At 40.3% G+C, this 13,039-nt stretch overlaps 2 protein-coding genes across 3 annotated transcripts; both read right to left on the bottom strand.

The window, feature by feature from the left end:
- Positions 1-2,617: 2,617 nt before the first annotated feature.
- Positions 2,618-11,961, bottom strand: LOC125377889. 2 transcript variants are annotated; one of them, XM_048391966.1, is made up of 8 exons: positions 11,750-11,961; positions 9,920-10,989; positions 9,077-9,211; positions 8,409-8,566; positions 7,758-7,875; positions 7,492-7,656; positions 7,301-7,311; positions 2,618-3,257 (listed from the first exon to the last, which is right to left on the bottom strand). In XM_048391966.1, the coding sequence occupies exons 1-7, from the start codon at positions 11,928-11,930 to the stop codon at positions 7,303-7,305; spliced, it is 1,836 nt and encodes a 611-aa protein (XP_048247923.1). In that variant the 5' UTR covers positions 11,931-11,961; the 3' UTR covers positions 2,618-3,257; positions 7,301-7,302. The 2 variants fall into 2 exon arrangements, with proteins under 2 accessions (XP_048247923.1, XP_048247924.1); XM_048391967.1 differs by lacking the exon at positions 2,618-3,257 and adding an exon at positions 7,124-7,213.
- Positions 3,198-7,163, bottom strand: LOC125377906 (alpha-latrocrustotoxin-Lt1a-like). The gene is made up of 4 exons (XM_048391991.1): positions 6,999-7,163; positions 5,120-5,243; positions 4,836-4,987; positions 3,198-3,257 (listed from the first exon to the last, which is right to left on the bottom strand). The coding sequence occupies exons 1-4, from the start codon at positions 7,161-7,163 to the stop codon at positions 3,198-3,200; spliced, it is 501 nt and encodes a 166-aa protein (XP_048247948.1).
- Positions 11,962-13,039: the final 1,078 nt, after the last annotated feature.

Genomic DNA, 13,039 nt, shown 5'->3' with positions numbered 1-13,039 from the left:
TTTTTACAGAACAAGCCACTGATACACCATACCGACGTTTTAACATGACTACCCCACTCTGACACAGTATACTGACCACAAATTGACCAGTCTTATCCCCTTAATGCTGAGCGCCAGGCGGGGTAACAAGACCACCACAATTAAACGTTACTGGGCAGATACTCTCTCCCTTTACGCAGATGCTTATCGAAGTTCAGGCGTGGTATACATACCCTCAATACACAATTATACAGACACTCCAAGGATAATGATGTTTTAACATCGATGTGTCCTTTCTGCAAATATAACCAAGAAAATGAATACCATGTTTTATTGATATGTCCAGTATATGAGGATATAAGGATCAAATACCTGCCTAACTACGTATCCATCACAAACATCATTTGTACAGTTAATGAACAGCAAAAATAGCCACTTTCTTCTCAGACTTGCAGTTTGTGTTTAAAAGATATTTGAAAGAAGGATAATACATTGAATATTAATAAAACTGTGTACACCATATTTAGCTACGATCTAATCAGTATACAAGTGGTGCTTCACGACGAATTGTTTTACAACAAAAGGTCAGTGTCCTATTGGCCTCATGGCCACACATACGAAATAAGTCTGTCTGCAACTCTACCCATACGACAATGGAGGCGGTCTAGCCCACTTTATTTCAGAGCAAGGTATTTACAAATGCAATGGTGTATGATGACAATGTATGATGATCATCACTCATGTAATGTGCTTGCAAAACATGATGCTTATTTATGCCATGTAACCTGGATAACTTCCTTCAATTGTTAGTTTGTTTTGGTTTGGTTTTGCGTATTCTCTTTATTTGAATATAATTAACAAAGACACTTATTTGTCTTTTTTTACAGGGAAAGTGTATATTTAGATCAGGATAGTGAATATAGTTCGTGGTTGGTTCTGATTATGATACACGCTGCACTGGTATGGCTCAGTCTGTTTGACTTCACTGCGGTTGGATAAGCACCTTTTTCTAACTGTATACATATTCAGATATATACTCATAAAGGAACAATCGGACCAATTGCCTCGAACTCCTGGGGACCAAAGAAATAGTTCGACTTCTCCGAAATATTTAAATTCGACCTGGATCTTGATTAGTTCTACCTTTTAACTTTGGGGACTATAAATTGAACTCAAAACACCCATGTCGAGCATTCAAGTAACAATAATAGAAAACGGTTCAAACTATATTGCTAAATCAGTAAATCAGCACAAAATACAAATGAATAAAAAACAACTTCTATTGTAAAACATAATTGTAGGTCTACAGTCACAAAGGGGTTATACAATGGGTCAACTATTGGCAATACATAACAGGCCATTTAACTAACGCATCACTAACAAGAGTAATATGATAATACAAGTATATTAATTACACCATGAATATTAGTAGAATAGTGCTTCCAACATCATTCGCTCCTTAGATACGTTTTCAGATACACAGTTTGTAATAAAAGCGATATCTTACGGGGATTCGTTCAGTGATCTATCACATACTTTTTTCACATTAGAATATGTCAGATATCATGGAAGAATGTAATACTGGTTGGTTTTCCCAATGGCTATATAGTCTGTATTTGTTCAAGGGACACAGCTCAAAGAATTCTATTTCATCTTAGCATTTTCATGTTTGCCAAGACATTATGGAAATCAATTGGATAAATTGCTTTGAAATAAAACAATCATCATATTCCTGAATATGAGGAACATACTTTAAAGTCTATATGGCATGTTCAACGGGTTACATGGCTTCGGGAGTGAGACTTCACAAGTCTGAATCTGGAAATGGTGCAGAAACAAATCAAAGTGACAATACTGACTATGATAGAAAGACACCCACGTGTTCCTGCAAGTACATATTTTACACAGTGACATGTAGCTGCAAACATTCATTGTGTACGTCAATCTGAACTCACTCCCACTAATTTCAACAAAACACTTTGCTTCAAGAAAGTTCGTAACACACTGAAATCTGCACATGTCCAGTTATAAACATTTGTAAGAAACTGTTATGTAATTTTCTAAACATTAAAGTTAGACATGAACCTAGAATTTGTAACGTACAATGGTTTTTTATGGAATCGAAATGCATACAGAAACGTCAAAACTACATCGACACAAATCACTCCCACTACTTTCAACATAAAACGGGGGTACGGGTGTCCCAGTCGCCTAAGGCGCCGCGATTCGCCGTGCAGAGTTGCGTACCTTGGGCACGCCAGAGACCTATGATTGTGGATTCGAATCCAGGTTCGCCTAGATTATGTTCCTAGGTTTGTCAGCACCATACCCGTGCTCTTTGGTTTCACTGAAGTGGTAAACGCCTGACACCGCCATCACTTCGGGCTTTCCTCCCACATTAAGCTGACACGCCGTGATATTACTGGAATACTGTTAAAAGCAGCGTTAAATCCAACTCACACACTCATCAATTCAACTTAAAACAATACAGGAAAGTTCGGTACACACTGAAATGAGCATATGTCCAGTTAGGAACATTTGAAAGACTCTATTATGTAATCCTCTAAGCAACATAAAGGATTTTTTCGTCATGAAGTTACCTTAGCCCTAGCATTTGTAGAGTAAAATGTTTTTTTTATGGAATTGATATGCTTACCGAAACATCAATGCTACATCGACACAAATGACAAATAACTCGTTATTTTCTGCAAACCAAATTCGGACGACTGACTCCGAATGGAGGTTGTAAAACTGTTTATGTAAACTGTAACACTGGACACCATAATAACAATGATAACTCCTTTCTAGACCACTTTTAGAGCTGCAGCAGCTCTATCTTTTCCCCAGACTCAGTGTAGTGAATGATGGTATTCTCAGAATTACTAGTGTTATCTGAACTAGGCACTGTGTCACCAACTACTAGAGCATGGACATATGTGTGAACATGACTTGAGATTCCATATATGGTTTCTGATCGTTGATTGGGTGAACATATCTCCAAGCGTGCAGGATCTGTAAGGAGGTCGTTAAGATTTCCGTCTATATGATATGGTTGGGATGACTGCAAGGCGATGTATCTCTCTTCCATAACTCTTTGTCTGTCTGTGGAAACTGCCTGTCCCAGGTGGCCCGGAACATACACCCCTGGCAATTCTACTGATGTCTGGTTCACGGGGCACGTTGATGTTAGTGGTGTGGATGTAAGCCAACCGCCATTGTTATAGCTTCCGTGTGGAATTGACGATGATTTCATAAGAAACTGGCCATCGGTTGTCACCCTGAAACAATATCACATGCACTTGACACGGTAATTCAGAGAAAATAGGACTTAATCAAAATAATGATGCTATTGTGACATATAATACAAAATCAAGATGTAAAAGCTCCCAGCGAAATCATTCAATAGTATACACAGTGAAGCCTAATTAAGTTCAAATATTGGTAAACATAATTTCATCGTTTTTGCAAAGTCCCCATTGACATATGTAGCCCATGGAAAATAAGGTTTCACTTGGAACAAATAGCAATAAAGTTCATCTCACCACAATGCATGTCTACAAGGTCCCCAAAACAACATACTTAAAGTCCCAAGCAATCCCAGTTTGGGAAATATGTCTAATTTACATAATCCAATATGGCAACCAACTGTCAATAGTATTTTCCACATTTCAGATGAGGTTCAGTGTTTTCATGAAAAACAGCATGTGTTCTGTTGCAAAATAGTCATATTATGGTTTTAAAATGATATTCACAACTATTGATCGTTTTCGACTATTGACAAATCTATAAAACATCAAGATGGCCGGCAATTTCAAGATGGCCGACACATTTCCTAAATATGAGTTTAGACTGTTGAAGCTTTTATATCTGAAACAGTGTGCTTGGACGTATGTGCATAAAACTTGTCACACTAACTGACTGGCCCAAAATTCCAAGATGACCTCCAAGACATGGACAGACATTCAATATCAATACACTGTTGGTCTCTCATGACATATTTGATTGATTGATTTGGGACTTTTAGTATGTTGTTTGGGGGGCCTTGTAGAAATGCTCTGTCTATATTCTTAGATAAATGATAGATATTTTGTAAATGTCTGATGGTACTGTCCTCTTCGAGGTCTCATATGGTTTCGTGGGGTTTCAAAACTGTTCTGCAAAACAGCGTATACAATATATGTGCTATGGTTGTCAACTAAAGCATCATTTCCACATTGCTCTTACCTATCTATAATTGTACCATGGTTGCTTGTCAGGTCATGTATATTTGTTGCCTCAGTTATAATCCTTGCAATATCATCGTGATGTTGTGCCTCTGCTTTTTGTAAAGCAGTTTCTTCTTTATCGTCTTTCTCATCCACATTTGCCTTGTTCTGTAATAACACCTCCACAACCTCCCTGTGTCCTTGCAAGGTTGCATCATGTAGAGGTGTGCAGCCTTCCTTATCTTTCTCATCCACATTTGCCTTGTTCTGTAATAACACCTCCACAACCTCCCTATGTCCCTGCCAGGCTGCATCATGTAGAGGTGTGCGGCCTTCCTTATCTTTCTCATCCACAATTGCCTTGTTCTGTAATAACACCTCCACAACCTCCCTGTGTCCCTGGGAGGCTGCATGATGTAGAGGTGTGCGGCCTTCCTTATCTTTCTCATCCATATTTGCCTTGTTCTGTAATAACACCTCCACAACCTCCCTATGTCCTTGCCAGGCTGCATCATGTAGAGGTGTGCGGCCTTCCTTATCTTTTTCATCCACATTTGCCTTGTTTTGTAATAACACCTCCACAACCTCCCTATGTCCCTGGTCGGCTGCAAGATGTAGAGGTGTGCTGCCGCCTTGATGTTTCTCATCCACCTTTGCCTTGTTCTGTAATAACATCTCCACAAGCTCCCTATGTCCATGGTAGGCTGCAAGATGTAGAGGTGTGTTGCCATCATTACGTTGTTCATCCACATTTGTCCTGTTCTGTAATAACACCTCCACAACCTCCCTATGACCGTGGTAGGCTGCAAGATGTAGAGATGTGTTGCCATCATTACTTTTTTCATCCACATTTGTCCTGTTCTGTAATAACACCTCCACAACCTCCCTATGTCCCTGCCAGGCTGCAAGATGTAGAGGTGTGTTGCCATCATTACGTTTTTCATCCACATTGGCCTTGTTCTGTAATAACACCTCAACAACCTCCCTCTGTCCATGGTAGGCTGCATCATGTAGAGGTGTGCTGCCATCATTACGTTTCTCATCCTTATTTGCCTTGTTCTGTAATAACACCTCCACAACCTTCCTATGTCCCTGGGAGGCTGCACGATGTAGAGGTGTGCGGCCTTTCTTATCTTTCTCATCCACATTTGTCTTGTTCTGTAATATAACCTCCACAACCTCCCTATGTCCCTGGTAGGCAGCGTCATGTAGAGGTGTGCCGCCATCATTCTGTTTCCCATTAACATTTGCCTTGTTCTGTAATAACACCTCCACAACCTCCCTGTGTCCCTGCCAGGCTGCACGATGTAGAGGTGTGCCGCCATCATTACGTTTCTCATCCACATTTGCCTTGTTCTGTAATAACACCTCCACAACCTCCCTATGTCCCTGGTAGGCTGCATTATGTAGAGGTGTGCCGCCATCATTCTGTTTCTCATTCACATTTGCCTTGTACTGTAATAACACCTCCACAACCTCCCTGTGTCTCTGCCAGGCTGCACGATGTAGAGGTGTGCCGTTATCATCACGTTTCTCATCCACATTTGCCTTGTTCTGTAATAACACCTCAACAACCTCCCTATGTCCCTGGGAGGCTGCATCATGTAGAGGTGTGTTGCCATCATTACGTTTCTCATTCACATTGGCCTTGTTCTGTAATAACACCTCCACAACCTCCCTATGTCCCTGCCAGGATGCAAGATGTAGAGGTGTGCAGCCATCATTATCTTTCAATTGAATTATTCCCTTGTTCTGTAATAACATTGTAACAACTTCTCTATTCCCATATATACATGCCAAATGAAGCCCAGTTTCACCCTTCTTGTTTTGCTTACCAATTTCCACTAGTTCCTTTAACAGATAGCTTACAATGCTAACATTTCCAACTGCACATGCGTAATGTAAAGGTGTTGATCCTTCAGGGCCTGTTATATTGACATTCAGTTTTCCCATTTTCGTAATTGTATCCATGGTATCTTTGCCCTTTAGGCACAAGGATGCAAAATGTACATATGTATTCTTTCTTGACTTGTTTTTCTTCTTGCTCGTCTTCATCAAATGTAACAGTCTGGAAGCCACTGCAGACAACCCACCCATACAGGCAATGTCCAAAAGTGAACATTTACCAAACTTTACTCCCAGATCATCTACAACTGCCAACTGCAGTTTAATGATAAGAGGTCTTGGGAGTTTGGGTAGTGTCATCCACAACTTATCCAACTTCCAGTTTTTATTGGAAAACAGGTAATCGAAGTTGGCTAAACTATTCCCAAAGCAACTTCCAAACAAAGCTTCCTTTCTGTTCTCTGCATTCAATTGAACACTGAACAATGCTCTCCTCAACAAATGTGAGTTGTCTGTGATGCTCGCCCAAAACAGAAAGGAATATCCATGTACAATGTCATTATTTGACAATACTTTCAACAGTACACAACTGTCCTTGTTCATATTATGCAACAATTTCTCCCAAACCATATCAACAAATGTCTCTACCTTGAATAGGGAATGCATGCACACAAAGGCAAACTTTCTGCCGTGTAAAGCTGTAGCAAACCGCTTCGCTACAATATGCAGATCATCATGTTTCAATTCGAGGTTGAAAGACACATTTACTTGTTCCTCTTCAGTTGGATCATCTCTAAATGTCACATAACGAAATATGAACTCGATATCCATCCTTTCAACCAACTGCCTAACATCACGTAGCAGTATTTCTCTTAGCTTTATTGCTACTTTATGATTTCTTATTCGATATGAGCCTGCTTTATGATGGAGACAGCATCCCGTTAATTGGGATAAAATAGGTTTCATCACATTTTCAGTGTATTCTTCTTCATTGATGTCAAAAGCCTTAAGTGCCCAAACAATATATTTTTTGTAGGTTTCTCTTTCCACGCGAGTCCCTGTGTCAGACCCTGCCCATAGCATCCTCTCCTCCAGGTTATTCTCCGCCAAAGCAACCACTAACAAGCACGCCATCTCCTGCTTATGCAACAGGTGCTGATCCAAACATGGATAGTCCTCTGTATCTGTGAAAACAAATAGCGTTTGTTAGAAAGCAGTGTACAACATTGAACATGTAGATCTAAAATATAATACCTTGCGTAACGACTTACAATTACGTAACATAGTAATGATCTCCAGAATGCATACTTTCATCACTGGCCATAGCACAGTCGGGTCCTTCATGTGTTTCATGTCCATCCTCTTCATGAATAGTTGGACCTCCTTGTTCTGTTGTCATTGTACAGCTATTTTCCAGTACATCTCTTGTCTCCAGCGTTACAGTTTGAATTTCGTTTGTGACATTACCCTGTCCATCAACTGCCATCATGTGATTTCCTCCACCTTGCATATCTCCCTTGTCCTTGGCATACTGTAGTATCCTCTGAAGCACATACAGCCTGTTTTTCTCAACGTGACAGTTCCTCATGATGCCTGGAGACCTCTCCGACAAAATTGCATCAGCAGCCTGAGAATATGAAGGTTAGAAATGAAAAGGTATCTTTCATACGTGGTTATTGAGACACATGTTGCCTTTCATATCAAAAACATAGCTTCAAACCAACCTACCATCAGAACGAATATCCCACAGCTGTGTCCATCAGACTGTTCTATCACTGGGTACTGTTTCTTCATCCATGACTTGCTCCCTTCTTTAGACGTAGATTTCAAGTGGTTTACAAAGAGCCTGAGGAATACATGTATATTACTCGATGGCAATAAAGTCTTCAACTCATGTGGACTGGTGTTAAAGTAATGGTAGAACAGAAGGTAAATACAGCAGTGCCTAAAATATCCAGTCCTGGCATTTCTGATGTTCTCTCCTGCTTTGTCCATAATTAGGTTTTATGTTAGCAAATACAGATGTTATGGTTTAAATGAATGAGTGACATAACTGTATTTATGGCGTTTAAATCATTCCCACAGTGTACCCATTTGGGTAACCCTGTGAACAAGTTGTTCTATATCTTCTACCCAAAAGTAAAAGCTACAAATGTGGGTGTATCGAACATTTTTCGATGGATCTTATTTACATTCATGTTTGTTTTTGAGAAATCAACATTTCAACATTTCAAATTGGATAGCTTGGTTTTAACATTTATAATGTGCAGCCACACGTCCTCTTTTCTTTTTTTTATCTACCTCTAGTGTTGTACAAATGGGTGTTCTACACATAAGGCTGGTTTAGAATTGACCACGCCCACTGTTCTGTCCACCTACCTCCAGTGTTGTACAACCTTGTCCTCCACATCTAAGGAGGGTTTAGAATTAACCACGCCCACTGTTCCATCCTTGACATTAGCCACCAGTAGCACCCAATGTTGATTACGTGGCATGTTTACTGGCATTAAGATCCACGTGTAGTTTGTCAAATTTTCCTGAAAGTTCACAACAAATGCCTTTCCGGTGTACGATCAATATATCAAGAAACACGTGCTTCACATAAGATGGATATGATGCAGTAACAGAGATATTAGTGAATTGGTATCATGAACTTGGAACTTAGAACTTCTAAAGACCCCTCTCTGACAACCAGATTTTCACTTCGTAAAATAATATGTAGCAAGACGAATATGTTCATGTGCAATATCTGCTTTTGAAACTGCATATTGAAAACGAATAGCATTATGATCAATGGGGTTACTGGCTTTGACTCAATTGAAACCCATTGCAGCATATGGTCGCTTCGTGCGCACAATTGCAAGTGACAACTTCTAGCATACTGAATACGCAATCATGGCATAGACAAATCATATGTTATCACAAAAAATATACAATTACTGCAAAATATCTTTCGAGTCTTGCCCATGTTCATGGTAGGGTGGACATGCAATGGTACACTCGGAATGAAAGAATTATAAGAAATATAAAAATCTCACGTCACTCACATCTTTCCCCCTTATTCTGTCTGTGTACTGTCCTGCCTCCCACAGTAGGATTGTCTCTGTAGGCAGCACCAGACAGTGGAAGCTGACACGGGAACACCACTCTCCCTCCAGGAGGTGCAGGTATGTGTCCATGATCTGGACAGGAAAGAGTTCATTTATTCGAATGTTTATTATACTGTTTAATCGCCCAATGCGTTTGCTTCAAAAGGAACGCTTGTAATTTCAAATCAAAGCAGGATCCGCTGCACATCACATATTCATCATGAAGAGAATATATCGGCTGATAGCAATGACTGACAATTTGACTGGTGATGTACTAGATTTTGTGAACAATCCCCATTGCAGGTGAGTAGTGCCATCATTGCAGAATCGAGATGCATGGCAATGAGTTGATAATTAGCACCATTATATGAATTGATAGTTAACTAATACTGGTGTAAAAAGAAGAAACCGCCAAAAGTTGCTGTATTAATCTTAAGATGGGGTATCAGTGGTCCAAGGCGCCGCATTTCGATATGCAGATTCACCATGGGAATCAACAAAGTGGTTAACGTCAAAGATGTGCATTACTTTCTTCATAATTTAATCCAACGCACCATGACACTACTGTCAAAAAGAGGCGTTTAACCAAACTCAAGCTCTAGCTCGCCTACCTCAAGGCACTATCAATGAGTATTAGGTGACTGAACCACTCACCACCCTCACGCCCCCAGTTTATATCTAATACTAACATCATTTGATGAAATCGAAAGCCTCCCATGCTCTATGAAATGATTTTCTTGGATGGTTAACTAGGCATGTAGTTTTTTGTGATTGTGTAAATATTGCAGGTGGACTACTTACTTCATCTGTCAGCCACTCGTTGGTTTCCAGGCGAGACAGAACATCTCCTCTGATGGTGTAGCAGCCAACTGTGTATGTACAGCCACGTGACAGGGGGACGTCCTCTTGTACATGCTGCAGGTGTGAAGGAGGATCCTTCAGTGTTTTCACAAAGTCCTGTACTTCAGTCCTGGTATGGCATGCTCCAACAAGTACTGCTGCGATGAGGTTTATGTAAACTGACTGGTCTTGGTTCAAGCTCAGCACGTCAGTATTTACAGAACATTTAACCCAGTTCCTTGCTTTAATTGCATCTAGATTCCAGTTCTTGTCGACCTCTTCAATGAGTGACAAGCACGGATTGCCTTTGTTGGTACAGTCCTTGTTCCAGAACCTAGAAAATGCTAGGACTTGTCGCAGGACCCTTATCACATCCCGATTCCTTTCTACATCTTCTAGAAATGTGTACAGATAAGCATAGTGTGTGTTTGTGACACAGGTTACAATTGTGTTGTCATTTTCAAGTTGAGGCTGCCAACGGGGTTTCTTGACAGGGGAGCCTGACGTTGTACCCAAATATTCAATGTCATCATCACCTCTATGATCACCTGTCCTGCAGCGTTTTTGATTTGTGTCGTGATCATTCTTTGTTTCAGTCTCTGACACCTTTGCTTCATTCAATGTTACACCTAGAATAGTGTTTGATGTACCGTTGTCTTCCAATTCTGTCGGTGATGAATGATCTTCAGGGTCCAGGTTGGAGTTAGTGTTCTCCGTGACACCTGACTGCACAGCTCCACCAGTTGATTCTACTTTCCTACATTTACTGTCACCTGGGGAATGAAGTGTCTGTTGACCACGCTTCTTTCGTTGAGGAGCAGGCTGTGCTTGTGTGTGGTCCCCGATATATTGCACTAGAACGTGTTTCAGAGGCTGGTTGTACAGATACGAAGCTTCTCTGACAAAGGCCCTTGTTGTCGTCTTGTCCTCGGTGTAAGCCTTGTGGTACTGCTTCACTATGACTGGACTTGAGCCAGGCTGCTTCCGGGTTCCATCACTTCGGAAGTGATATTTGTCATCCTTCCAGATATCTGCAAATATAAATTAACATCATAACACTGCAAACAATGTTGTAATCCTGAAGATGAACTATCCCTCAAAAAGCTGTATGTGTTAGTGTGTCACCTGTGATGTTGATTAATTAATAAAACTGTGAACAGTCAATAGTGTAACATAACTCTAAAATCAACCCACCTTAATGCCAAATCAGCTGTTAGGTCATGCATAAACATATTGTATCAGAGGTTGTGATGATAAATACCATGTCCTTTTTTCCTTCCCTGAGATGCAACACGATACTTGATTCTTGTTTAGCCCATATTGATTAATCCAACAATGGATTTTCTACAAGTTGACATCAAACAATGTTCATTATTTAAGTACACAATTGTTGTAAAGGGGATGGAAAGAGTGAAAAGAAAAACATAAATAGAACATGTTGCGAAAGAAGTCGTTTTGATAATGATACAGACACATAAACATAATTATTGTAGTCACTCATTGCACGACAATCACTTGTCAACAATATTAGCGAACATAAAACCGGTTATCACAGGGCTGTACAAGGAAGCTGATACCAGGGCAGGGTGACCCCGACGTCATGCAGACTATTACTAATAACGTACATGTATATGAATGTGGCTTTGAGGACATTGATCATGTGTGCTTAACAACCCCAATGAATTCAAATTGTGTAATAAATAATATCAGCTTTCCATGAAATATTAACATTCTTCATATGTATTAATCCCTGACTCATGGTAATATTAAGCCTGAACACAACTGCCTCACCTTCTCTCATTCCCGAGGTAATCTTATAGAGGTACACCTCCCCTCCCTGGGGTGTGGCGGGGGCAGTCTGGATGGTCTTGCTCTCATCTGGACTCCTCAGAATGTTAACAATTTCCTCCACTTTAAGGGCTGAGGTTCTCCCTGTCAGGTAAGGCTCGGGTGGTTTCGGATTAGGCGCCATTTTGTAAAGTTATTAATAGTCACATGAGTCACACAGGCGTGATAAATAATCGGTTGTTCACTTGAACCTGTAGATGACAAAAGGTTATATGCTGAACTACACCCAAGCATGAATATTCATTATGTACCCTGTATTTGTCTACGTATCAGTGTTGGTCTTGTTATAACGCCTCAGGGCTTCATAAACGTCTCTCCTTGTACCCCAGGGGACTTCCTGTTATTGGTTTGTTTTTCTGTGTGTGGCTTGCGGGGAAAAATAAAGCGAGTCTGCCCAGAGAGCGGAAAATAGGTGGTTCGAACCCCGGCCGCGTTTTACCAAACGACGTTAAATGATGATATTTGTTATTACCCTGCATTATTTCTGCAGTACACTGTGTGACCATATTTCAAGATGAGCATTGTACATGTGCGAGTTACAATCCAAAAAAGCGTCAGTCTTCGTGATCAGGTGAATCCACCTTATATACATACTTTATTGTGGTTTCAAATCAAGTCTTGATCAAAATATAACAAAATATTACAAATTACAATATTGTTGTCTAGCGACATGTGTAAATAAATGTTACTGAGTTAGAAACCTTTATTGCCTGGTTCAACCTATGCTCACTGAGAGAATGAGTGAGAGAGAATGGTTTTACGCCGCTTTTAGACATATTCCAGCAATATCACGGCGGGGGACACCAGAAATGCGCTTCACACATTGTTCCCATGTCAGGAATCGAACCCGGGTCTTCGGCGTGACGAGCGAACGCTTTTACCACTAGGCAACCCGACCGCCCCCTGACAAAATCCACGTCATCGAGGATGTGTTTTTACAATTTTCATAATCACCTGTACCCCAACTTACACAGATATTCATACTTTATAATAATGTCTACCTCCACTGAAGTATCCCAGCATTGTCCTTGTTCTAATGTTAAAATTTGGTTGATCTGAGTTGGCTTACTTGAAAAACATTGTATCAACATTGTTTCAGCTCCGTTCTATATTGAAATTGTTTCAATCTGACTTTCATAAATGAAAAGTAAACACCTGGCCATGGTGTCATCATTGATTTTCAGTGGTACATTCATACATAAAATTATTTATTATTGTGCATTGACAACTATA

Source organism: Haliotis rufescens, unplaced genomic scaffold, assembly GCF_023055435.1.
Source record: "Haliotis rufescens isolate VD_foot unplaced genomic scaffold, xgHalRufe1.0.p SCAF_103, whole genome shotgun sequence".
In the NCBI taxonomy this organism is placed as follows: domain Eukaryota; kingdom Metazoa; phylum Mollusca; class Gastropoda; order Lepetellida; family Haliotidae; genus Haliotis; species Haliotis rufescens.
Note: the sequence above shows the minus strand (reverse complement) of the source record. Positions and strands in the feature narration are given on the sequence as shown.